The following is a 27,537-nucleotide window of genomic DNA, read 5'->3' on the forward strand; positions in this document are numbered from 1 at the left end:
AGGCCAAATTTGGTACGAAAGGTTGAAGACCTCCCGCAATCATACTGCTCATCACTTGGTTGTAACTGTGCGTGCAAAGCCTTCTTTGGGGTAGATTCCTAGGTCACGGGAGAAAGTAATAACTAATAAACCCATCTGGTTACAGCAACCCTTGACGCACCAACCTTTTGCAAATAAGGCATGTGTAAGTCGAGCAGTATTACAGGCACAATTTACACCGAGTGGCCATCTCGTTGCAACCAGCTAAAACCAATTCTACCTTCTACCTGTGGGAAACTTCCGTATGGAGCCAATGTAGTTGTCGCAACAAAATTCCCACCACTTGTGTGTAGCACGTCCAACAAAACCATATACACGACGAGCACATGGCTGAGGACGTCTCTACCTTTTCCAGCAACGAAACTACAAATGAATGCCAACCCTAAGACTAGCACATCTCCCTATCCTTTCTGGTGACACAACCCCTTCCAAGATCTACTGGACGAAGATGGCGTCATGGTAGCGTCCTCGCTCCTCACTCCCACCCCCGCCGGGGGTGCCCACATGCACTCCCCTGTCATAATGGTGCTTGGTGCTCCATGACATCATACTATCTACTTGATCTGCATGAAACTTGAGACGTCCACCAGGAAGCTGAGGAGATTTTTCCTGAATCTCTGCCTGTTCAGCCGGTCGAGCGAGCTTGAGAGATTGTTTGAGCTTGTGAGGTTATGGAAAGCAGTTGCCAGCCTTGATTTCATGGTCGGATTCTGCTGTTTCTCGAGCAACTCATGGACCAATCTCTGCAGATGATGGAAGCAAGGTGAGAATATGTAGCAAAACAGCAAAAAATGTAATAATTTTGTGCTTGATTTGATAACTATTAAGTTACTTAAAACCAAAAGGTACAGGATAGAATTGCACAACAAACTTCAGAAAGGAACAAATGTTTGTCAGTGTCTCAGTGAGATTATAAATAACTCCGTGATACAATACTTGTTTTCATCTCTACGGAAGAGAGGCAGACCTGATATAGCTCCTGTTCACAGAACAATAAAGGAAGCAAAGCATCCGCAGCATGACCTGCTAATTCCAATCTGCAACAGTAGCATGAGGGCTTAGGAGTATACTTTACATAGAACTGGAGCTACTGAGAAAAGATTGAAAAATTATGCCAAATAAAGTTTTGCCTCACTCAAGATTCGGGAGCTCCTTAAATCAAATAATGCTACACAGAGCTCACCTGAAATCTTCAAAAAGAAGAATTTGCAGGAGAATCCTCAAGAAGTGACTTGAAATGCTTTCCTGCACTTTGCCACCTGATCCTTCAGATTCCATAAGCTGTGAGTTCAGTCCTCCTCTGCCTTTCAGCCTTTCTTTGAAATGGTATGAAGCAAGAGCATTTACTGCTGTCAGGCACCTCTCAAAAACATCGGTATCCTGCAATAGATCAAAAAGAAAAAAGTCTGAGCTATATCAGCTGGAAGAATAAAAATTTGCACTTCAGTGTAAAGGTGCAAATTAATTCACATACAACAGAGAATTCAATTTGTAAAGGACACCAGAAGTGAATGGGGTAAGTTCCATTTGGTTGATAAGAACTAACTTCACACTAGTTCCATAAGTTTCCTGAAGGTGGACTTTGAATCTTTGATATACCTGTGAAGATTATACTATAGCTGTTCTTGGAACATGGTTCTCTTCAAGAACCAATTGAATCACTGATTATAACCAGGATAATTTTAGCCTATTGGGCCACAAATGACCTGGTTGTGACATTATTAACGAAAGTGACATTTCATGTTCTCCATGATATGTCACAGTAATGTACCAACAAGATCATCAAACACCTGCTCTGCACAGATCCCTATAAATAATAGCAAAAGTTATCCTGTGGCTCAGTCCTTAGACTCCGATCTAAGCTTTCAGATATACTTCGTTTCAGAGAGCCCGCAAACTAATTCTCTGGCCTTCCCTATGCACAACAGTTAAGATTTGAAGTGACAAAAGGATCAAGAGCTACTAAGTTTTCAGTAGCAGCAGTCAATAGACACTATACAGTGATGACTGCAAACTATGCGACTTCAGTTCAGAACTTTTTTTGCAAATATATGGTCGAATTTTTGTTTTATTCAGCAATTCCCAAACTTGCTGATGCTAACCCAAAACCGACTTAAGACACAAAGAACAGAACAGAGAATGCAGCTCTAGAGAGTGTTGATGCCTGATTACGGAGCCCAAAGTCAAGACTTCCAATAATCCTTGCAAAAGCATCACTATTTAAGTGAGCAACCTTTTCTGGGTATACTTCCAACAAGAGTGACATAAGCACGAAATACTGCAAAAGAAACCAGATTTTCTGTTAGCATTTAATTGCCACTGTCCTCTATTACAAAACAAAGGAGAAAACTCAAAAGGACTTACATCACGACTGAGTTTAGGGTATTTCAGAAGGTCCAAAGATATCAAGGGAGTCACAATATCAAGACCAACATAGATAACCTGTGAAAGTAACATCTCAGTTATAGAGTTTCAAGATAATTACAATTATCTCTTCATCTGAAGAAAAAGCAATGCGCTTGGTTAAATAAATAAATTATTGACATCGTTAAGTTTTCTTCCTTGGCTGGAAAATACAACCGGCAAGCAGAATGCAGCACCTTATGAGTTTAAAACAAGGAGAAGCTCCAAAGTTCAAACCCAAGGTATGTGGTAATATAACAGTTTGACCCTTGTATTGATTGACGAATCTATATCTTCATGGTTTTGTGGTTAAAAAAAGTACAAAAGAGTTGGCTAAAGATGGCATGAGCAATCAATGTTCTGGAGTTTTCAGTTGGTGATTCCAACCAAGTCCTAACAATCTGACACTCAACATGAAAGATACTACATACATTTTTTTATGAAAGAAACAAAATTGCAGAAACACCAGCTGTGTACCTCTGCAATATCTGGCGAACCTTCACCATCACAATCAGACAGAAAGCCAACCTGCAGTTGTCAACAGTGTCTATTAGTTGCGTGGGAAGTTTTGTGTAGGAGAGAATAATGGATGTATTCCTCCAACCCTAAAAGGGTGTGTATATATAATTCCTATACATGGGCCTCTAAATGGGCCTCTATACACATGGGCTCAATATACACCAACACCCCCCCGCGGTCTGAACTACCGGCACAGCGGTGTTCGAGACTGGACAACAAGAAAGCCAACACTTCCCCGCAGTCTAAACAACCGGCGCAGCGGTGTTCAAGACTGGACAAGAAGAGAGTACAAAGAGAGAGCAAAGGACTAATACCCCCGCGGCCACAACTAGCCACCGGCTACATTGAGGCTGGAGCGAAACTCCGAGAAGGTCGAGGAGAGCAGTCCCTTGGTGAAGATGTCAGCAAACTGGGAGGTAGTCAGGACATGGAGTACCCGAACATCGCCGATGGCGACTCTGTCGCGCACGAAGTGCAGGTCAATCTCCACATGCTTCGTCCGTTGATGCTGGACGGGGTTGGTGGAGAGATACACGGCGCTGACATTGTCGCAGTAGACGAGCGTGCTCTTGGCGAGCGGGCTGTGGAGCTCCGCCAAGAGCTGTCGTAGCCAGGACGCCTCCGCCACGCCGTTAGCGACAGCCCGGTACTCCACCTCAGCACTAGAGCGGGAGACAACCGGCTGCCGCTTGGACGACCAGGAGACCAGGTTGCCGCCCAGGAAGACGGCGTAGCCGGAAGTGGAGCGACGAGTGTCCGGGCAGCCAGCCCAGTCAGCGTCGGTGTAGATCACCAGCTCGGCAGAGGACGAGCGGTGAAACACCAGGCCGAGATCCACTGTGCCACGGACGTAGCGGAGGAGACGCTTCAGTGCAGCAAGGTGTGACTCCCGGGGATCATGCATATGGAGACAGACCTGCTGGACAGCGTAGGTGAGGTCCGGCCTGGTGAAGGTAAGGTACTGCAAAGTGCCGGCCAGACTCCGGTAGGCAGTAGGATCAGCCACCGGATCACCCAGATCAGCAGACAGCTTCGCCTGAGTGTCGACAGGAGTGGAGCAGGGCTTGCAATCAGTCATCCCAGACCGCTCCAGAATATCGAGTGCATACTGCCGCTGGTGAAGGAGAAGACCAGACGGGCGAGGCTCAATAGTGACGCCCAAGAAGTGGTGGAGCTGACCAAGATCCTTCATAGCAAACTCCTGCTGCAGAGAGGAGATGACGCTCTGAAGCAACCGCTAACTGGAGGCTGTGAGCACAATGTCATCGACGTAGAGCAACAGATAGGCAGTCTCATCCCTACGGCGGTAGATGAAGAGAGACGTGTCAGACTGGCCTCAGTGAACCCCAATGTCAGCAAGAACGTGGCGAACCGAGAGTACCAAGCCCGAGGAGCCTGCGTCAGACCATAAAGAGACTTGTTGAGCCGACAAACCATATCCGGACGACTCAAGTCCACAAATCCCGCTGGCTGAGAGCAGTAGATAGTCTCTGACAGAGTGACGTCCAGCTGGTGCACAGGCCAAGAGCGCGAGAGCGCAAGCGAGAGGACCGTGCGCACTGTAGCGGGCTTCACGACTGGACTGAAAGTCTCATCATAGTCCACACCAGGTCGCTGAGTGAACCCCCGGAGAACCCAGCAAGCATTGTATCGCTCCAGTGTGCCGTCAGCCCGAAGCTTATGCGTCCAGATCCACTTGCCAGTCACCACATTGCAACCAGACAGACGCGGTACGAGATCCCACGTCTGGTTGGCAAGAAGAGCCGCGTACTCCTCTTCCATAGCGCGACGCCAGTGAGGATCCGCCAAGGTGTCGCGGACAGAGGGTACCGGAGAGACCTGCGGCTCCCCCTCGTTGGCGGAGAGAGTCGCGGCCTGAGACGCCATCGGTCGAGTCACCATGGGATGGATATGCCGAGGATCCCGATGGATGACTCGCGGGTGGTACACCTCCGGCTCGGCTCGAGAGGGAGCCGGAGGAGGCGGCGGTGGCGACGGCTCCGGTGTAGGCGTCGCAGGAGGTGGCGCCGGTGTCGGCGCCAACCGACGCCGGTACACCTGCACCGGCTGAGCGTACCGCTGTGGCGCTGGTGTCGGCGCCGAACGACGCCGGTACACCTGCACCGGCTGAGCGTACCGCGCAGGTGCAGGGGAAGGCACCGGGGCCGCGCGTGGCGCAGCGGGAGACACCGGGTCCGCGCGCGGCACGACCGGAGGTCCGGGGGCCGCACGTGGCGCGACCGCAGGTACCGGGGCCGCGCTCGGCGCAGCAGGGATCACCGGAAACGGTGCCGGTGCGCCGGGAAAACCTGCAGGGAAAGGACAAACAGGTAACGGTGGCTGAACCACCGGGTCAATCGGAAACAAAGACTCCAGCTCGGGGTCAGGAGGAGTGGAGGTGGAGTAGGGGAAATCCGACTCGTCAAAGACGACGTGTCGAGAGATCAGGACGCGGCGAGATTTGAGGTCAAAGCATCGGTACCCCTTGTGGTCAGGGGAGTAACCGAGGAACACACAACGAGTCGAGCGGGGCGCCAGCTTGTGAGAAGCGGTGGCGGAGGTGTTAGGGTAACACGCACACCCGAAGACCTGAAGGTGGTCGTAGCGAGGAGGTTTACCGAAGATAGTGTGGTGTGGAGTGAGAGCAGGAGAAGTAGTGGACGGAAGGCGGTTGAGCAGGTAGGTGGCGGTGTGGAGGCTCTCAGCCCAGAAGCGCGGGGGCAGAGAGGCCTGGATCAAAAGGGTGCGCACGACGTCGTTCGTCGTGCAAATCATCCGCTCAGCATTGCCGTTCTGAGGAGAGGTATACGGACAAGACATACGCAGCTGAACACCCCGAGAGAGGAAGAAGGAACGGGAGGTGGAGTTATCGAACTCCCGCCCCGTTGTCACACTGGACGGCCTTAACGGTGAGGCCGAACTGAGTTGACTCCCAGGCAAAGAAGTGGAGGTCTTAGACTTTGCGTGCAAAGGTAAAGTCCAAGAGTAATGAGAAAAATCATCAACAATGACCAGATAATATTTATAGCCAGACATGCTGAGTACAGGAGATGTCCACAGGTCACAGTGAATAAGATCAAAAGCATGCGCAGCATGCGAAGAAGAAGAAAACGAAAGTCTAACATGACGACCTAACTGGCACGCATGACAGATGTGCTTAGCAGGAGCCCTAGTACATGAAACATCGGTACTACGACTAAGCTGAGCCAAAACGTCGCGGCCGAAGTGACCAAGCCGGCGGTGCCAGGTGGTGGAAGATGGCGTCACGGCAAAAGCAGTAGACGAAGAAGAAGTCAAAGACGGAGCAGCGGAAGCAGGAAGCCGAAGAGTGTAAAGGGGCCCCGGGCTGTCACATCGGAGAAGCGGACGCCAGGAAGCCGAATCCTTCACAGTAAGACCAGAAAAGTCAAATTCGATAGAACAGGAGTTGTCAGCAGTAAACTGACGAATTTAAAGAAGGTTGTGAACCATTTGAGGAGCAACAAGAACATTAGAAAGACAAGGAGCAGAACCCACGGCGGTGACAGAAAGGCAAGACTCATCACCAACCCTGATAGAAGAAGGACAAGAAGGGTGTGGGGGTCGGACAGAAGAGAGAATACCGGCATCAGGAGTGGTGTGGAAGGAGGCACCCGATTCGGCGATCCACTCGGTGCTGACCGGCGGCGTCAGTCCCATGGTGCTGAAGGACTGCGCCAGAGCGGCCTGGTCCCACCCCCCAGGCCACGTCGGCTGCTGGCTGGGCTGAGCGGGCGGGGTCCAGTACGGCGCGGAGAGGGGAGCAGCACCGTTGAACATGGCCATCGGCTGGAGCTGAGGACAAGCCCCTCTCCCGGACCCTAGAACGGCCACATCGACATGCGCCCTGACCATGGATTGCTGAAGGGTGGCCAGGGCGTACCTCCAGGGGCAGGAGCAGAAGCGGGAGTCGGAGCCGGAGCCGGCAGAGTCGGCGCGCCCCGACGGCCCCCACCGGTACTGATACCCGCAGAAGCAGGGCCACCAGTGCCACCACCACCACCACGCCCCCCCCCCCCCCCCCCCCCGGTCGTTGACGTCCACGGCCTCCCCCACCTCCAGTCTGCCCGGCGGGAGCAGCACCAAGGAGAGAGGTGGCAGGGGCGGCGGAGGAAGCCGGTGGAACAGCGACGAGCGCGGTGGAGGTGGACGTGGGCGATCCAGGCACGAGACCCCTGGTGATCTCCTCGAGGGCGAGGTCGTCCCGGACCTGCAGGAAGGAGGGGAAGGGCCTCTGGCGGGCGATCCAGCTCTTCAGGTGGTCATAGGTGCTGCTCAGGCCTCGCAGGACATTGAGCACCAAGACCCGATCGAACACCGGATCCCCGAGGTCGTGAAGAGCATCGGCCATGCCCTTCATCCGCCGGCAGTACTCACTAACGGAGAGGTCCCCTTGCACGAAGGTGCGGAAGGTGGCGTCGAGCTGGAGGGCGCGGTACTCGGTGTTGCCGAGGAACTGCCCCTCGAGCGCCACCCAGGCCTGCCGCACTGTGCCTCCGTGGGTCCTGACGAGGTCCTGAAGATCTAGGGAGATGGTCCCGAAGATCCTGCGCCTCGATCGGTGTGTCGAGGATGACGTGGTCGTTGAGGGCGTAGCGGCGGAGGGCGAGCAGGACCTGGTCTCGCCAGCGTCCGTAGGAGGAGGACGTTGTGTCGAGGAGGACGGTGACCAGGGCCCTGATGTTCTGGACGCCGGCGGCCTGGAGGTGGAGCTCGACGACCATGAGGTCGGTCGGGTCGTACCGGGCTCCAGATCCAGCGGGCGGGGCCTGGTGAGAGGAAGAGGCGCCGGGCTCCGGAACGACGGGCCGGCCGGAGGGGACGCGGAGGAAGTGCTCCGCCTCGGCGACCCGGAGAGCGGAGGCTTCGGCCGTGGCGCGCTCGCGCTCCCAGGCGAGGGCAGCCATGCGGACCCGCTCCTGGGCCGCCGAAGCCTCCGACTTGGCGGCGAGGAGGGCTGCGGCGAGAGCGGCATCGGCCTGGTGCCCGCGGAGGGCGGCGGCGGAGAGTGGCGCATCCGCGGGCGACATCCCGAGCCCGGTCCACGCGGGATCGGGCTCGGCGGCGGCGGCGGGCTGCTTGCTCGCGGCGACGGTGCGGTGGGCAGCAGCGGCGGCGGGATCGGCGGCCGGCGGCATCCGTGGGAGCCGCAGGGCGGCGAGATCGGCGGCCGCACCCCCTGGAGCAGCGCCCACGGCCTGCAGCAGCTGCGCTGCGGCCTGCAAGACCGCCGGATCGGCGCCCGCGGCCTGCAGCAGCTGCGCTGCGGCCCGCAAGGCAGCCGGATCGGCGCCTGCGGCGGCGGCCTGCACGGGCGGCTCCACGATGGGCGGCGGCACAGGAGGCTCCAGGACAGGCAGTGGGTGCACGGGCGCGGTCTCCGCAGCGGCAGCACCAGCCCCGGCGTCCGGCGCAGGTGCGATGGCGGCAAGCGCGACGGCCGGGGCGCGCCAGGCCAGAGGAGGCCAGGCGGCGGCGCCAGCCCCTGCGGCCACCACGCCCCCTGCGCCCGCGACAGCCGCATCGGTGTCTGCGGGCGCCAGGAGGACCAGCGCGGCGATGGGACGGGGCGGGGGAGGCCGGATCGGAGCCCAGGGAGGCCCGGGCGCCCGGCGGCGTCGGCCCCCGCAGCCCCGGCGGCGGCAGCACCTCCGCCCGCACCGGCGGCCTGGAGCAGGGCAGGGGAGGAAGGAAGGGGAGGGAAGGAGGAAGGGGAGAGGGAGGGCGGCGCCGGCGGCCGGCCATGGCTCCGGCGGCGGCGGCGGCCCTGGGATGGGAGGGAGGAGAGGAGAGAGGTGAAACCCTAGGCTAATGATACCATGTAGGAGAGAATGATGGATGTATTCCTCTAACCCTAGAAGGGTGGGTATATATAATTCCTATACATAGGCCTCTAGATGGGCCTCTATACACATGGGCTCAATATACACCAACATTTTGGTCAGATAACACACAATAGGGTGTAAGAGAACAAAACTTACCAAATCCTTTGAGCATATATTTGTAAGAAGACGAAGCAAAGCACGCAGATCCTTGTATTTTTCAGCTTGCGACTCGCTACGCAAACTTGAAGAAACTGAGAGCATTACCTACAAAATAGATATAAGGGTCAGGCCATGAAGAAAATTACCTGCAAACTCCAAAAAGATGGGAATTTTATTGCTGCAAACTGCAAGTAACATTTTAAATTCCTTTTTTCTCGAACACACAGGAGAGCTGTGTATCATTATATTAAGGAGAAAAAGGGGTTTTAAAACCCATACAACAAACTGAACGCCAACACCCACTCACACCTTAACGAAGAGTTTGCATGCGCCTATTGAACCATAGACATCCTGACCTTGACCTAGAGCAAAAACCTCCTGAAGAGTAGCCTCCATTTGGCTAAGGTAAGACAAACCTGAGCCCCAGCCTAGCCCCAAAGCTGCAATTCCTCCATAGCGAGCATTAACACTCCCACTAGATTAGGCAGAATTCCATAAAAAAACACAGCGGCTGTGGTGATTCCAAATGGACCACACGCCCAGAGTGACAATCGAGTTGAGCCCCTTACAAGCCTGCAAACCATCCTTTCTGCTACATGCTGAACCACACTTGTCTCTCGATAGGTATTGCATCACTCACTCATGTTAATTTCTTTAACAGACTATTTAAGTTATTAACATTTGATGACTATCTAAACATGCACTAGCCACTAGTGTCACCTAAACATCACCAATTAGATCTTTTCTTTTTTCTTTTAAAAGAGTCAGGCCCGGCTCTAGGCCTAGGCGGGAGGGGTGACCATTCAGACTCCCAAGTCCAGTCCGTCAAGGACTCTAGGCAGGGGCGCAGCCAGGATCTGAACATAGGCGCGGGGGGGGGGGGGGCAAGATGGTAAATGAAAAATGGTCATATTGGGAAAAAATCGATCAATAAGAATAGGTCTATCAGACCATATATCTGGTTGTATACATAGATAGATCCTCATATATATTGCCATTTATTTCTCAAACTATCTAACCAATAGGCTTAATTTTTTTTTCATTTTCTTTATGGCCCAAGAACTGCCAACGACGCCATCCCAAAAAGATTGAAAGAGAGTAAAAATAACTACAACTAAAAGAAGGAAACAATTAGGGTGGAACGTCCCCCTCAAAAAAATTAGGGTGGAAACAATAATTAGTAGTAATAATTTTTATGTATTGAAGCAAGTAATACTAATTATTCATGGCTTGATCATTAAAGAATTGCAGAAGCCAAAATGGGAGTATTTTATAACATCCGTGGCTAGGGTTGGTAATGGGCCATGGTCCTAATACTCTCTTCACAATCCAACTTGGCCCTTAATATTTTTAGCTCAAAATTGAATAAGATTAGAGCTCGGCCCTTTTAGGGCCTGGCTCTTATTATCTAGGCTAAAAAATAAGACCCTTTACCACCCCTATCCGTGGCCAACTAGATTGGCAGGGCATAAAGATGACAGTCACAAATAGCCAAACGATGTCTGCGTACTTGGCAGCGTATTCAGATTTTACAGATGAATAAATAAGACGCGTATCAGCAGCTAATTGAGGAGAACAATCAGAAGGCTTAAGCTTTGGCAATTAAAATCTCAAGCCTTACTCAGCAGGTTGTGCTAATCCGTGAGCTCATTTGCATGTCCGTGAGGAATAGCAGGGGGCAGCTGTTAACAAACTACTGATACAATTAGCCTGCTGATTAATATCTACTGGGAGATCCGTTGTTAGGGGGGGCAGGCCCAACCCCTGTGGCTCCGCCCCTGACTCTAGGTGACCAGGCCCAACCCCATACATTCCCATGTCCAGACTCCCAAGTCCAGTCCGTCAAGGACTCTAGGTGACCAGGCCCAGCATCGCCGGGGCAACCATGCGTTGCGTGCGCGAGCTTGTCGACTCGAAAGGGACCAGTCATGATTCAGCGAGCGATGGCGACTGCCAGCGGCAAAACTGAAACGTCGAGTCACATGGGAATATGGGATGGCTGTCTGTTGCGCCTTGCCTTCATCGTGAAACCAAAATGCCCACGAATGCCCGTGCCTGGTGCTGCCTACCTGCTGTGCTTGGTGCCCCTGTCCTGGACACTTGTCTTTCCTTTCAACCGGTCCATAAGATACTGATTATTCATTTAATTCTCTACTGCTTAGTTCATTATCTTCTTAGCAAGTTAGAAAAAAATTGCTAGGGTTTTAAATTTTCAATTCTAATATTTATTGCCTTTGACAATTTAGTTCTTTACTCTTCAATTTTACAATCATGGAGCATTATTATTGATAGCTAGAGTTATTGGAGCTTGACTCTTATTTGAGGTAATCATACTAGTCTCATTTTATGCTCTTTTAGTTTGTAAATTATTTTCCAAGAATTGAGTACACGTTACTACTATCATTGTATGCTTTATCATTTTGCAGACGTAAAGAATTTTTATTTCAAGGGTCCATAGTATTGGTTCACTCTAGGGCCCTCAAATCCGTAGAGCCAGCCCTGAACAGAGTTCATTAGTGTGACAAGCATTTCTGCAGAAATTAACAAAAAAAGCACCAGAGGAAAAAATTCTTAGAATGTTTTTGGCATAGGGAAGCTGGGAAGGAAATATAATTACTATCGTGAAGTTACTACTGTTGGTTTTAGTAAAATGGTTGGCAACAATTCTTTGAGAACCATTGTAGTTCCCAGTTCATTCAAAATCATAAGATACCTAACGCTTAATAGTAATCAAATTAAGTAATTTTAATTCATCCACAATCTGAGCCTGCAACTTGCAGCAATACAAGATACCCTTTAATAATGGAGCTCTGGAACTGCCTTTCTTAAGCAAAAGTCCATTACACCATCACCTGATATTGGAAAAATTATTAACACGAAATAAAAAATAGTAAAAACTCATATTCTCACCTTCCCAATGTTATGAGAGGAGTATATCTGGAGCAGTCGCAGGCAGAAGCTCACCAAAGCTGATGTTTCTTTAGCATCCAAGAATACAGCTTGACCATCAACAAAGTCAACCACAAACTTGAGTATCATATATACAACTGTAGACTAAAGAACAGGAAACATAGTCAATTGAATGATCTTCAAGGTTCACTTGTATAGTGATAGTAGGATGCTTGAAAAATAACCATACCTGATTTTTGTAGATCTCCAGAAGAGTCAAGAGTGGGTTCATCACAGTACGACCCATCTCAAATAGAACTTTTTGAGTTCGAGGTTGAGCAGCCCTAGCAGCTCCTCTTAGTCGTTCCAATAGACAACAGACCTGCAGTCATGGACTTATTTCCTTTATTCTTGTCTAAAGGAGCACAAAGCAAAGATCATGCAGACTTACCATGTAAATAACATCTGCTTGTTGTGCCACAGATTTGAGATCACTCCTACTAGCATTTTCTACTAGGCACCCTGCAATTGGTCCCATGAGATCCCTCAGGTACCTTTAAAGGAACCAATACAGGCACTGTTAAGCCTCTCATATTGTTTCTTAGAATAACAGACAGAAGCAAACAATAATCTTACTGTGCAGATGCTTCAGGATCTTTGATGCAGGAAGCTGCACAGGCAAGTGTTTCTGCTAGCGATCTCTGAGAAAAATGGCAATAAAAGGATAAGATCTTCGCAGATATGAAGGGACAGGGTAGAACAGTATGATGTGTACATATGTTACACCACTTACTTGTAAACGTCCACTCAACGAAAGCAAAGAGCGTCCACTTGCAAAAGCTCTTGTAAGATCACGCCATGAATCCTAAAAGGGTAGAGTAACACAACGATTAGGAAAATGCTAATAGTACAGTTTATTGTTCAATAATTCTTTGTCAAGTGGAAAAGAGAAGTAGGTACCAACTACTAAGATATTCTAGATAGCACCTCTAATGCAGAGCTTCTGAAAATTGAAAGATCACAGCTTCATGAAACCAGCATAACCATTTTTTTTTACAATTATCTTCTTGGTCATTAATGTTTCCATTCAATTAGCAATTAGGATAGGAATCAATAATATGAACCAGAGTTTGCTCATCGAAACATCAGACAATGCTGTAAAACTTTTGAGCATGCACAAACCAATGTGCATGGTACTATATGCAAAATCCTAATATCTGTAAGATGTCATTGGCTGTAGCAGTAGATTTGTGCTTACCAATTGAACAAGATAAGTGCATGTGTGCTTCCGGCGAACAACCGTAGCAAGTAACTTCTGGCATGTCAGAGTCTGACAAAAGGAATCAAATCAACAGATAAGGGATAACCAGCAAAACAGAAACAGAAGAAACTTTTATCTTGTTGAATGCCAAAGAAAATACTCTCTTGAAACTGTGGAGAATGTTATTTAGACATAGACTTTTGGTCAAATGATACAATATGTCAATATTTGGTATTTTGGATCAACAACAAAGTGTGATAAAATCATAAGGCTTGCATCCCAGTGATCATGAAGTCCAAAACCAAAATGTTATACTAGATGGACAGACGGTTTTTTTTGCTCAGTGAGCATTGCAAAATAAGCATGGACAAGCATGTCTGGGCACATACTCTGCATAAATCCAGATTAATAAGTAAAAGCAAAGCTTACCTGCAACTCACTTTCTCCCTGATATGTAGTAAGTGCTAACATTGAAATGAGAACAACAAAATCAAGAACAAGCTCTCCTTGGTTATTCTCCCAAGCAAAACTGTTTAGCAGTTTTCTAGAATGCTGGGATCCATTTGTACCAATACTATCAATTTCTCCTCTGCTTACTAGCCCTCTACTCACATCAAGTGGTACTAAATAGGTTGCAACCCATCTGGCCAAGAACCAAATTACAGCCTGCCAATATCAATAAAAAATTTAAGACAGTACTTAAAGAAATAAAGTATAAAACAAAGAACCGTGCACAGGCAAAAATTATTTGTAGGCTCGGTCCAGAAAAAAAAAGGCTTGTGTCTAGAAAATGAAGAAAACAGATAACAGTACAGAAAAGTACCTCCATTAATCGTGGACTGAAGTATTTTTCTCTAATTCCTGGATCTAGACACTGCCTGGAAAAATTTATTATAGACCTGCAGTATAAAGAGAACTGTTGGTGTATATGTGAGCCCGTGTATAGAGGCTCATCTAGAGGCCCATGTATAGGATCTATATATACCCACCTTTTCTAGCGTTTGGAGGAATACATCCATTATTCTCTCCTACATAGTATCATTAGCCTAGGGTTAGGGATCCCTCTCTCTCCTCCCTCCTCCCCTCCCAGCCACCGCTGCCGGCGCCTCCTCCTTCCTCCCCCTTCCCTCCCCTTCCCTCCTCCTTCTCCTCCCCTGCGCTGCGCGCCGCCTCTGCCTGGGCCGCCGCCGCCACCTGGCCGCAGACCGCCTGGCCGCAGATCCGGCCCGCCATCGCCCTTGCCCTGCTCGAGCCGCGCCCGACGGCAGCAGGCCGAAGAGTTTACTACTGACAACTCCTATTATATCGAATTTGACTCTTCTGGTCTTACTGTGAAGGATTCGGCTTCCCGGCGTCCGCTCCTTCGATGTGACAGCCCGGGGCCCCCTTTACACTCTTCGGCTTCCTGCTTCCGCTGCTCCGCCTTCGGCTTCTTCTTCGTCTGCTGCTTTTGCCGTGACGCCTTCTTCCACCACCTGGCACCGCCGGCTTGGACACCCCGGCCGCGACGTTTTGGCTCAGCTCAGTCGTAGTACCGATGTTCCATGAACTAGGGCTCCTACTGAGCACCTCTGTCATACGTGCCAGTTAGGTCGTCATGTTCGACTTCTTTTTCTTCTTCTTCTTCGCATGCTGCGCATGCTTTTGATCTTATTCACTGTGACCTGTGGACATCTCCTGTACACAGCATGTCTGGCTATAAATATTATCTGGTCGTGGTGGATGATTTCTCTCATTACTCTTGGACTTTCCCTTTGCGTGCCAAATCTGAGACTTTTCCCACCCTCCACTTCTTTGCCTGGGTGTCCACTCAGTTCGGCCTCACCGTTAAGTCCGTCCAGTGCGACAACGGGCGTGAGTTCGATAACTCCACCTCCCGTTCCTTCTTCCTCTCTCGGGGAGTTCAATTGCGTATGTCTTGTCCGTATACTTCTCCTCAGAACGGCAAGGCTGAGCGGATGATTCGCACAACGAACGACGTCGTGCGCACCCTTCTGATCCAGACCTCTCTGCCCCCGCGCTTCTGAGCTGAGAGCCTCCACACCGTCACCTACTTGTTCAACCGCCTTCCGTCCACTGCTTCTCCTACTCCCACTCCACACCACGCTCTCTTCGATACCCTTCTCGCTATGACCACCTTCAGGTCTTCGGGTGTGCGTGTTACCCTAACACCTCCGCCACCGCTTGTCACAAGCTAGCGCCCCGCTCGACTCGTTGTGTGTTCCTTGGATACTCCCCTGACCACAAGGGGTACCGATGCTTTGACCTCACCTCTCGCCGCGTTCTGATCTCCCGACACGTCGTCTTTGACGAGTCGAATTTCCCCTATTCCACCTCCTCCACACCTTCTCCTGACCCCGAGTTGGAGTCTCTGTTTTCGACTGACCCGGTGGTTCAGCCACCGTTACCCGTCTGTCCTTTCCCTGCAGGTTTTCCCGGTACACCGACACTGTTTCCGGTGATCCTTGCTGCACCGAGCGCGGCCCCGGTGCCCTCAGTCGCGCCACGCGCGGTCCCCGGACCTCCGATCGTGCCGCGCGCGGACCCGGTGTCTCCTGCTGCGCCACGCGCGGCCCCGCTGCCTTCCCCTGCACCTGCGCGGTACGCTCAGCCGGTGCAGATGTACCGACGTCGTTCGGCGCCGCCGCGGTACGCTGAGCCGGTGCAGGTGTACCGGCGTCGTTCGGTGCCGACATCGGCGCCGCCTCCTGCTCCGGAGGCTCCTGCGACGCCTACACCGGAGCCGTCGCCGCCGCCGCCTCCACCGGCTCCCTCTCGTGCCGAGCCAGCGGTGTACCACCCGCCCGTCGTCCATCGGGATCCTCGGCACATCCATCCCATGGTGACTCGGCGGATGGCGTCTCAGCCCGCGACTCTCTCCGCCACCGAGAGAGAGCCGCTGGTCTCTCCGGTACCCTCTTCTATTGACGACGCTTTGGCGGATCCACACTGGCGTCGCGCGATGGAAGAGTACGCGGCTCTTCTTGCCAACAAGACGTGGGACCTCGTGCCGCGTCCGTCTGGTTGCAATGTGGTGACTGGCAAGTGGATCTGGACACATAAGCGTCGGCCTGATGGCACACTGGAGAGCTACAAGGCTCGCTGGATTCTCCGGTGGTTCACTCAGCGACCTGGTGTGGACTATGATGAAACCTTCAGCCCAGTGGTGAAGCCTGCTACTGTGCGCACGGTCCTCTCGCTTGCGCTCTCGCGCTCTTGGCCTGTGCACCAGCTGGACGTCAAGAATGCGTTTCTTCACGGCACTCTGTCAGAGACTGTCTACTGCTCTCAGCCAGCTGGATTTGTAGACTCGAGTCGTCCGAATATGGTCTGCCGGCTCAAACAAGTCTCTCTATGGTCTGAAGCAGGCTCTTCGGGCTTGGTACTCTCGGTTCGCCACGTTCTTGCTGACATTGGGGTTCACCGAGGCCAAGTCTGATACGTCTCTCTTCATCTACCGCCGTGGGGATGAGACTGCATATCTGTTGCTCTAGGTCGATGACATTGTGCTCACAGCCTCCAGTCAGCAGTTGCTTCAGAGTGTCATCTTTTCTTCGCAGCAGGAGTTTGCTATTAAGGATCTGGGTCAACTCCACTTCTTGGGCGTCACTGTTGAGCCTCGCCCGTCTGGTCTTCTTCTTCACCAGCGGCATTACGCACTCGATATTCTGGAGCGGGATGGGATACTGATTGCAAGCCCTGCTCCACTCCTGTCGACACTCAGGCGAAGCTGTCTGCTGATCTGGGTGATCCGGTGGCTGATCCTACTGCCTACCGGAGTCTGGCTGGCGCCTTGCAGTACCTCACCTTCACCAGGCCGGACCTCACCTACGTTGTTCAGCAGGTCTGTCTCCATATGCATGATCCCCGGGAGTCACACCTTGCGTCTCCTCCGCTACGTTTGTGGCACTGTGGACCTCGGCCTGGTGCTTCACCGCTCGTCCTCTGCTGAGCTGGTGGTCTACACCGACACTGACTGGGCTCGCTGCCCGGACACTCGTCGCTCCACTTCCGGCTACGCCGTCTTCCTGGGCGGCAACCTGGTCTCCTGGTCGTCCAAGCGGCAGCCGGTTGTCTCCCGCTCCAGTGCTGAGGCGGAGTACCGGGCTATCGCTAACGGCGTGGCGGAGGCGTCCTGGCTACGACAGCCCGCTCGCCAAGAGCACGCTCGTCTATTGCGACAACGTCAGCGCCGTGTATCTCTCCACTAACCCCGTCCAGCATCAGCGGACGAAACATGTGGAGATCGACCTACACTTCGTGCGCGACAGAGTCGCCATCGGCGATGTTCGGGTACTCCATGTCCCGACTACCTCCCAGTTTGCTGACATCTTCACCAAGGGATTGCCCTCCTCGACCTTCTCGGAGTTTCGCTCCAGCCTCAACGTAGCCGGTGGCTAGTTGTGGCTGCGGGGGGGGGGGGGGGGGGGGGGTATTTGCCCTTTGTACTCTATTTGTACTCTCTTCTTGTCCAATCTTGAACACCGCTGCGCCGGTAGTTCAGACTGTGGGGGGGTGTTGGTGTATATGTGAGACCGTATATAGAGGCCCATGTATAAAATCTATATATACCCACCCTTCTAGGGTTTGGAGGAATACATCCATTATTCTCTCCTACAAGAACTATTCAAGTTATATTGCCATAAAAATATTAACACGGACCATCAGTCAAATGGGTCTTCACAACTGAAACTGACCCAAAAACTGTAGGTAAGCTGGTTCTGTTTTTTATTTTTTCCCATTCAAAAAGGTCCAAGTTGTTTCCTGGGTTTCGAGGAAATGAAGGAGGGAGGGATCAGGTCATTTCTCACCAGGAGAGTGCAACGACAGGATGCTGTGCTACTTCAATCACGTTGGAAAATCCAGCCTGTAATGCTTCAGGAATCTGTTCAAAATTAATTAACACTAGAAACTTTAGCATTAAGACATGTATCTTATCTTAGCTTATATAAGTTATAAATTTAACAAAAAAGCATACAAGAATGCAGTCTCTATACTTTGCAAAATTACACAATGGGGCACCAAACCATGTGAAATAATTCAAACTAATAACAGAGATATGAAGAGATGATATGCAGCACAAAAAGGACACTCATGATATGCTAGCAAAGAAAGATATAGATGACATAACCATGGTAAGGCTTTATAAATGCTAGTAAGGAAAGAGAAGTTTTAGAGTACTTACGAGCAGTGTTTCTCCTTCACCTGAATCAGTTAGGACATGACTGGTAACCAATAACAGCCAATAGAGCTCTTCCAGTGTTTGAGTAGGATCACTTTCACCATTTCTCTGCTAAGAAAACTCTATTAAATATTATTTTACAAAAATAGCATAACATTACATCAGTAGAATGCATAAGGTTATGGTAGCAGGGAAGCATAATAGCTGCGGTAAATTGAAACATGAAGCTAACATGAAGACCTGGTGTAGCCGTGCGAATCGTTCCGAGAATAATTGTGCAAGAAATGGAATAGTAGTGTCTGGAGCAGCACGTGCAATAAGAGCATACAAGGCCAACTGCTCATCACGCTCTGGAACAAGAAGTAATTCATTAGTATGCTGAATACAAAAGAGGTGGGATACTGGAACAGAAGAACTCTCTGTGGTATTTAAGCATACTTGAAACAGAAACATGAAAGTATTCAGTATCATCGGTATCCTCGAATGCAGAATCAGCAGCAGCTACGTCAAAGAAAATATGGGTAATCAGTATGCCGCACGAAAACAGAATAGAAAATGATTTTCACGTGAATAACATCAAGTACAACATTCCTTCAAGTCTGATGGTACATTTAAATGAGAAAAAAAGATTTATACCCTTCAAGTGTGACTCAACAATGATCTTAAACAAACTTGAAGCTGCAAGCACTCCATCAACTGAGATAGGACTTTTATCAGCATCGACATCCTGCAAAAGAAACAGGAAATAAAACAAAACCTCAGGCTTTAGTTAATGGTTATGTAATAAACAGAAGGGCTGAATGAGCTTTACAAACCAACTTAAGTAGCTTAAGATGGCTTTCCCAATTGACAAAGTGCAATATAAATGACTTCCTCTGTTACAACTGTAGGTAGTTTTAGTTTTTTCCAAAGTCAAACTTCTCTAAGTTTGACCAAGTTTATATAACAATGCACCATCATCTGTAACATCATACTAGTTTCCTTAAATCCGTCCTGAAATATGTCCTGATCATGCATTTATTTGGTATTGTGCTTCTGGATATATTATATTTTCCTATAAACTTCGTAAAAATTAGAGAAGTTCGACTTACAACAAAACTAAAATGACCAACATTGTGGAATAGAGAGTACTTGATAGTGAACTGAGCTTTTCCATGTATAAATGAAATAGAGTAAAATGCACTGAGGGTCCTTAAACTAGTTGACCTGTTCTGTTTAGGTCCATGAACTTCGAAAGTGCATTTTTCGGTCCACGATCTATTCAAGTGTTTCACTTGAGGTCCAAAAACCTCTGACCAGCGTTGACCGCCTACGTGGGCTGCCACGTCCGATCCAACGTGGCCGATGGCCGCCGCACTTGCCTCGCTGGCTCCCGCGCGCGCAGCCCTGCTGCGCCGAGCGCGAACCACCTCCGGTGGACCCTAGCTCCCCTCCCTCCTCTCCTCTCTCCCCACGCGGCGCGCGCGCAGGAGAGCAGCACACGACGTGCGCGTGGTAGGCGGAGCAGGGCCTGGGGCCTAGCGGTGCAAGCCAGGAGGCGCGCGAGGTGGAGGTCCAGGAGTGGTGCTCATGGCGCAGCGCGGGCCTGCAGCAGGGGAGAGGCGTGCGCAAGGAGCAGGGGAGGCACACGCGGAACCAGGCGGCGGCCAGGCGGGCCGGGGCGGGACCAGTGGCGCGTAGGAGGCGGAATGGCCGGTGCGGGCTCGCGGGCTTGCGGGGGTGCGCATCCAGGCACGAGTGGGCGTGTGGATCCAAGCAGTGGGCTGAGCAGGCGCCGGCACGGGTCCTCGGCGCGTGCGGGCTCTCCCCACCCAGTGACGGTGCTTCCTCGGTCGTGGCGCAGTGCTGCGGCGGCGGATCCCCGGTTGATCGAGCATGCCTCCGCCCGTAGCCAAGCTCATGTGCACGGCCACCTCTGCCCGTTCGCCCTCCCCCTCCTCCTCCTTTAAGTGCTCCGCCGGTCCCGGCCCCAAACCCTAGCCCCCGAATTTCATTCCATTCCTCCATTGCTGCCGACATGAGCTCCTTCCCCGACGCCGGCCGCCATCGATTCATCCTCTCTGGTGAGCCATTCGTCGATTCCTCGCACCCACAGCTCCTCGTCCCTCCCCTCTACCCATTTGAGCCCTCACCCAGCCCTTTGCCTCGTCGTGCTGAGCTCCCAGCATCGAAGCTCCACCTGCCACCACCGTCCTCCGTCGGGCCGCCTCCTCGCCGCCGTTACCCGCCCTGCACCCGATCGGTGAGGCTCGACACACCCCCGCACGGCCCATGCGTGCGCCATCCCTGCCCCCGCTCGCCTCCCTTGCCGCCTCACCGCTTGCTGACAGCAGGTCAAGGTACAGCGGCGAGCGGCATAGCAACGCGGTAAATGCTAGTCAGAGGCGTTTTGGACCTCAAGTGACACACTTGAATAGATCGTGGACCTAAAAATGCACTTTCGAAGTTCATGGACCTAAACAGAACAGATCAACTAGTTTAAGGACCCCTAGTGCATTTTACTCAATAAAATATTTCCTTTATCTACAAGCAAAACTGAATAAAACATTTCCAGACTCAATGGATCAGGACGTCAATACTTAGACAATGTTTCAATTTTTTTTGTGCAGCATCGATAAATTAGATTAGATTTATCTTGTATGTATTCAGACACATTTTCTACAACGTGAAGCAAATGTTCAAGCATATAGTTGTTATGAACAGCACTTGTATAAATAGCAAAGTAAATAGTTACTGAAATAATTTGAAAGGTGTTGATGCCATAGTTGTAATGAGATAAAGGATGCACATGTAACTATGTAAATGATGTAGTCAGAATGTATATGGCAAAGAAAAATCAATCCATGTAATCTCAATATTGTTACATTGGTTTACATTAAAAGTTAGCACTATTATTTTCTTCTAGCTTCTTTTGAGGTAAAAAGTTTCTTCAACTAAAGGAGACTAAGGAAAAAATGGTGTCAGAAACAACCAAGATATCTGTTGTAATCCAAGAAAAAGAGCAAAAAATAATGTAACCAACAGTCATTATGTGTTAATTACTACCCAAAGTATAAGAGGGAAAAAAACAATGGCAACAACCATATCACACTGGAATTTGGAACTACTATTGTAAATAAGCATTTGATGAGGTTGTGTAAGAAGGAAAGCACACAAATATATATATAGAATTTCGTGCAAAGGTCAAGGGTAATACCCCCAGAATAACATTCCATGTCTCTAACAAAATATCAAGAGAATCTACGCCCCAGGTTTCCTCTTCACTCTGGCTATCAAGAACGGACTTGACAGCTTCTGATGTCAAAGCAGAAAGCAGATTAATAGTGCCGTAGTGCCTGCAAGCATGTGTGTCAAACAAAAGATAAAATATTGGACAAATGGTGTGAAGTGTGCAGCACATTCTGAATATACTCACAACAGAATGGCTTTTTTTTCATTTGTCATTATATATATTTTACAATTACAGAATTGTCAGTTATGTTAAGGAAAACAGTAGCTATGGGGTCTTGGTTATGGTAAGTGGTCTGGTGACATCTTACAAAATTGGACATACTAGAGGCCCAATTGACTAATATGTAGGAGTACAAGGAACTAATTACCAAAAAGTTACCTAAAATGCAATGTGGAACTAGACGTATACAACAGTCTGCAAACCTGACCTTATTGACTTCAGGAGGTTGTCAAAAAGTGAGCCAGTAGTCAAAGACGCCATTGAAAGCAGAGCATGACAACCGTCTATAAACTCACTGCAAAACAGGTGAATCTCGCTCATCAAAATTTCTCAACCTTTTCCTTAGATTAAATAAATATTGCAAACATGGATCCTGAGAGAACCTTTCACTTCCTCCATTTCGGATTGATGCTGCAATTACATCAGGAGGTTCAATCCATAGAACGACAGCAGATAATATCATCATAAGGTGTTTAATCTGTGCATCTCCATTGTCTGAATACAGAATGAAAAGTGAACAACAACAACAACAACAACAACATAGCCTTTTTTCCCAAGCAAGTTGGGGTAGGCTAGAGATGAAACCCGAAAGAAATAAGTTCAAGGTTCAGGCACATTGATAGCTAGTCTCCAAGCGCTCCTATCCAAAGCTATCTCTTTAGAGATGTTCCAATCCTTAAGGTCTCTCTTAACCGACTCATCAGAATGAAAAGTGAACATGTTAGATAAATAAGACCACATATGAAATTATTTATGAGTTATCCAGGTATACATCAAATTTATAAAATCCGAATGAAAAGAGTCAGCTTTTCATTCGGATTTTAATCAGCTTTTGCAAACTTGAACACTAGCCTCTCAGTTCTTCAAACCCGAACTCAAACACCGTCCAGTTTGCAACCTTAAACTATAAGAATCGTCCACTCCCTCACAGGTGTTTTTGTCTGACATAGAACCAAAACCAGTGGTTTTGGGCATAAAATCTAGCATATTTAACATGTTTGTATTTGTAGTTCCCAACTGTATAAGGAAGCATGCTTGCAGATTTCTATATATACTCCCAAGAACCGCATAGCGTATACAGATGCTTCTCATAACAGTGGTCTAACTTGGATGCCATCTGTCACAAACATCGCCAAGATTTAGGATTAAGATTGTGTTTCATAGTAGTCTGAGGCTGTGATCAACGGTTTTGTAGTATCAGGTCAGAAGTTATACTATTGCCAGAGTTCAAGGTTGAAATGGAACCTTTTCCAAATCTTAAACAAAAACATGTCTGTTTGAAATAAGCATATACCATTAGGAAACACAGAGCCTGCCAGGGAGCATAACTGCACTATAAGCTGTCTGCAAGAGACAGCAATTGGAGAATCACCCCATAGTGTATCATATGAGTACTTCTGGCGCAAGGTCGTATAGAAGTTCAAAACCCAGGTAGTGTGTCCACTTGATATTAGAATATCTCTCCACATAGACCCTGGCTACAAAAGAAAATGCAACCATTTATAAGCTGAAACAGGGTAAACATGAAAGTTGCTCTTAGGGTATACCTTCACCAATGAACATTCAAACTTCTTCAGATTTATGGTATCAATCCTCAAGCCAGAATTTATCTTTGCATCTGAACTCGCATGCTCAACAGTATGCTTGAAGTTCCAGCTTAATATCTGAAACATTAGGCGCAATGCCGCTGAACATGCTCTCTCCTCGGGTATAGTTACATTTGAATTCAAGATTTTATCCGCAGTATTGAATACAGCAGATTGTGCCCAGCAATAAAAATCCTTGGAAAAGCAATAGTAGCATGTCAAATGTCAATAAATACAAGGTTTAAGTGATTGGCATAGTTGTTGTATTATCATGTAAGAATGTCTGCCGAAAATTCTATATATTTGGGAACAACCTTCAAAAAGTGCAGTTCAAGTGAACGTTCACATTGCTCGTGAAATTCCTTAGGCAGGCCCATAGCAGAAGCAGTTGAAGGGGAAAACTCTGAAACCTAGGTTCGACGTGAAATGTAATCAAGATCAATTGGAAAAGGATACAAAAATGGAAGAACCCATAGCATTGACCTCAAGAGAATTTGCATACCAAGGTTTCCAAGAAATTGATCGCAGCAAACTGCCGATTAGGACCATGGATACCCCGGATGGATTGCTCAACCTGAAAAGCGTACGAGATATGCACATAAAAAATTGTTTCCAAGAATCTTGTGTGCAACTTGATTGACTAAAATTCAGATAAGAAAGACTGAATAAAAAAATCAGTCACAAAGCTGGGGTTCTATGTTTGCTCAAAGGGTGTAAAGGTCCAAAAAGATTATAAAAAAAGGGGGGAAACACCATCCGGGTTTCTCCATGCTTTTTTTTTAGTGTTCCCAATAAAGTACAGCATTGTTGCATAAAGATCCACAATCACAAAATTTTAGGCTAATCCTGATTTGTAAGGCCTTCCAGGGAAATGGGTACCTCAAAGAAGATAGCAGCTTTCTCTTGGTCCGAAAACTCAACCCTGCAGACATATACCGTGTCAAGACAGATGTATTTGAAATCAAAAATCTTTGATGGCCAAAGTAGTAGACCAATCAATCGCCTTCCAGTGCACTGAATGAAACACACATAGTTCATTTCAAAGAATACAAGCAAAATATTTGTGAGTCTGGGTTCCGAGGAAAATGTTTTCTATTGCATATAATCATCTTGGACAATCATGTGCCTTTGTCCAGTCTGAAGTGAGCAGGGATGAGCTAAAGACACCAAATCAGGTCATTTCTGTGTGAACTGTGAAGTTATCTTAAGGAAGGATTGTATGCATGAATTGCAAATCACCACAACAACATAGCCTTTTAATGAATTTGCAAATCACCCCTTGAATAAAATCACGTCCAACTCAGCAACCCAACCAATGAAAAATTTAACTAATATGAATATGAATCAATATGAATGAAGCATTACTTGACCAAAGTTAACAGGGAACAAAATGAAAACATGTTACGACAAGACAAAGTGCCAGACACAAGAGATGCATTTGACATTGCACTGCTAAAGTGGGTAGAAACATATTAACTAACCAGCCTCTTTTCAGTAATCTAGCTGCCACAGCAGAAACTTTCGATTGCACATAGCCATCAGGGGAATTTGCATGCTCCATAACGTAGTTCAAGCAGAATCTACAGTGTAGAAAAATTATAGTGATCATTAAAAGATGCTGCTCTCACATTAATTGAAAGCTTTCACCCTCAAAAAGGAAAACTCACAGTATTAGGCATCTTTTGTTGTCATCTGTAAGGATTCCCCACTCCCTTATTGCAGCATCACCAATTGCACCGGCAGCTTGGAATCTTGCATTAGGCATTTGCGATGTCTCTGGGAGAATACAATGTTTTCAGCACATTTCAAGTATCTTGGCTTAGCTATTTTTATGAGAAATGAACAGAAAAGTTATTTTGCTTAAAATGGCACAAAAGCCCTCAAAATTCAAATAACAAAAAATTCAAAAGTTATTACATGCAGTCTGCAGAACAACAAAGCAGACAAACAAATAAAGATGTGTTTCTCTTCAAAAGGGAAGAAACATATCATCAGAGATAATAAACATTACAGTAGAGTACAAAGGCATAGAAAGAACATCACTAACACATCTTGGCTCCTGTTTCTGCCAGTAAGTGCTAAACCTTACTCAGAAGTCAGAATAAAAATGGAGATAAATGGTCTATCGAGAAATAATTCCAGTTCATCACAGGCTCATAGATATAAAACAGCATACCAAGAATGAATCTGCATGCTTGATAAGGCATCAGAGACAAATGCAGTGAACTTATCACTTTTTCCGCTTCAGATGGATTCATGTGTAGCTGCAAAATTACGCATTGTCAAAAGGATAGCTAATAAATCAATGTTGATGCAATAGATAGCATTCTACCAGAAAACCCAAGTTCATTATCACAGTTCCATATTAAGCGGTAGCCGGATACCAGGAAGAAACTCTTGTAAAAAAATTCCACATAATTGGACAGCTTGGTTAATGATAGGGAATAAACTAAGCATCCAGAGCCATAATAAAAGAAAGGGAAAAGTCCAATTTTCACCCTCGAACTATCGCAAAAGTCTGATTTTCAACCTTCAACTATGAAACCGGACAACATAGGCCATCCAACTGTCAAAACCGGGCAACTTTGGCCCTTGGGGTGGTTTTGAAGGTGGTTTTGCATTTTCTAAAAAAATTAAATAAATCTAATTAGATTTAAAAAATCAAAACTAATTCACTTTTAATCAGAAAAAAAATGAAACTAGTACCAACATTTTTCTAAAAATGTAACCTATTATTGCTCCATTTGAATCTTAGTTATTAAAAATAATAGACATAACTGCAAGTAGTCAAATATTATGAACATAAAAAAATTAGATTTGAATAGCTCACAAGTCATGTGACAATAGATAGGTTACATTTTTAGAAAACTTTTGATACCCATTTCATAATTTTTTGACTTAAAATGAATTACTTATAAATTTTTTAGTGTAAAATTGAATATTTTTAATTCTCACAAAATGGAAAACCACCTTCAAAACCACCCCAGGGGCCAAATTTACCCGGTTTTGACAGTTGGATGGCCTATATTGTCCAGTTTCGTAGTTGAAGGTTGAAAATCAGACTTTTGCGATAGTTGGAGGGTGTAAACCGGACTTTTCCCTAAAAGAAAACATTGACACAAAAAGAAGCAAAGGTTAGAACGGCTAAGAATCAGATTACCGTGTTGTGGTTCAGAAAATGCTATTCCGACAGCATCTTTCTCTACACAGCACAGCTCTAATACGCGCTCCTAACAGCCAGCTCCATTGCTACAGCCTACATGTCATCCAATGAACAGGTGTGTCATAAAGCTCACGAAAGCCACCCTATAGTACCAGTGGTTGAGAAAACACCAAGTCAGGCTAACAGAGCAATCCCATATGGATTCATAACCAACTCAAATGTGTTAGAACTCATTGAGGTACCAACACAAAATGTGTTTAGAACTCATTGAGGTACTAACATCTCACTCTGAAGCAACCAATCGAGGTGCCCAAGACAACCTAAATTGCAAGCAATTAAAAGTTTCAAATGCAGAAGTAAAACAACCAATCCGTCGCTAAACCACATCTGACTCGCACCAAATGGGGATCCCTACATCAAACGCGCACATAAGCACTGATCAACAGGCACGCAACTCACAAGCCACAACCAATCAGTTCCCTGACCTATGGTTGAAATAACAAGGTGTGGAGAGATCGACACAACCCAAGCAACTCATCGATGGCTTAAGAGCACAATCAAACCGAGCAGAAGTCCACGCGCGCTCTGAATCTAACGCCGCGGTGCCGAAGAGCACAGCGCAAAAGCACAGAGCTCGCGGAATTTAAGCTCGTCGACGAGGATGTGGGCTGCGGAACTGGACCTGGATGAGGGAGCAGGCCTGCTCGATGGCGACCATAGTGGCCTGGAGCTGCTGCGGATCGGGGGCGCCGCCGGGGAAGCCCTGCATGGCGGCGACGGCGGCGGCGACCGATCGCGCCTGGAGCGTTGTTGGTTCTCCGCGATCGCCTAGGGTTTGGCCGCCGGCGAGCGGCCACCCCGCCGGGCGTGGAGCAGTTGCCGAGGGGAGGGCGGCGGCGGAGGTGGAGAGCAGCAGGAGAGAGGGGTGGATGGAGGCCCGGATGGCCTTTGGGTGCCTGTGCCTCAGTGCCTGGGGCCTGGAGGCGACGCAGCCGGCGTGTGCTCTGCTGGCGCTGTGAGCCCTGTGTAATCATCGATGGAA

At 48.3% G+C, this 27,537-nt stretch overlaps 1 protein-coding gene across 4 annotated transcripts; it reads right to left on the reverse strand.

Annotated features, from left to right (window-relative positions):
• Positions 1-103: 103 nt before the first annotated feature.
• Positions 104-27,528, reverse strand: LOC120687545 (exportin-4-like). Of its 4 annotated transcripts, none has more exons than XM_039969557.1 (32): positions 27,178-27,528; positions 25,509-25,596; positions 25,000-25,108; positions 24,814-24,912; positions 24,212-24,254; positions 23,835-23,906; positions 23,647-23,742; positions 23,294-23,527; positions 23,041-23,224; positions 22,130-22,241; positions 21,955-22,041; positions 21,492-21,630; positions 18,932-19,022; positions 18,734-18,796; positions 18,536-18,645; positions 18,299-18,403; positions 17,925-17,998; positions 13,937-14,012; positions 13,543-13,779; positions 13,111-13,182; positions 12,646-12,717; positions 12,489-12,553; positions 12,304-12,406; positions 12,103-12,234; positions 11,874-12,017; positions 8,961-9,068; positions 2,920-2,970; positions 2,404-2,481; positions 2,204-2,317; positions 1,223-1,419; positions 1,007-1,076; positions 104-782 (listed from the first exon to the last, which is right to left on the reverse strand). In XM_039969557.1, exons 1-32 carry the CDS (start codon positions 27,262-27,264, stop codon positions 594-596), a joined length of 3,501 nt encoding a protein of 1,166 aa, XP_039825491.1. In that variant the 5' UTR covers positions 27,265-27,528; the 3' UTR covers positions 104-593. The 4 variants fall into 4 exon arrangements, 2 of the variants coding, with proteins under 2 accessions (XP_039825491.1, XP_039825492.1); XM_039969558.1 differs by lacking the exon at positions 27,178-27,528 and adding an exon at positions 26,493-26,559; XR_005680779.1 differs by lacking the exons at positions 104-782; positions 1,007-1,076; positions 1,223-1,419; ... (8 more) ...; positions 12,646-12,717; positions 13,111-13,182 and having other exon boundaries at positions 13,700-13,779; positions 13,937-14,029; positions 27,178-27,494.
• Between the last annotated feature and the right edge of the window lie 9 nt (positions 27,529-27,537).

Source organism: Panicum virgatum, chromosome 9N, assembly GCF_016808335.1.
Source record: "Panicum virgatum strain AP13 chromosome 9N, P.virgatum_v5, whole genome shotgun sequence".
Classification (NCBI taxonomy): Eukaryota; Viridiplantae; Streptophyta; class Magnoliopsida; order Poales; family Poaceae; genus Panicum; species Panicum virgatum.

Coding starts and splice junctions, on each gene's coding strand:
- LOC120687545 (XM_039969557.1), bottom strand. CDS start 27,264: ATGCAGGGCTTCCCCGGCGGCGCCCCCGATCCGCAGCAGCTCCAGGCC. Junction 19,023..21,491: donor CATGGAATGTTATTCTGGGG/GTATTACCCTTG, acceptor TTTCTTTTGCAG/GATGTCGATGCTGATAAAAG. Junction 1,077..1,222: donor CTTCTTTTTGAAGATTTCAG/GTGAGCTCTGTG, acceptor CTACTGTTGCAG/ATTGGAATTAGCAGGTCATG.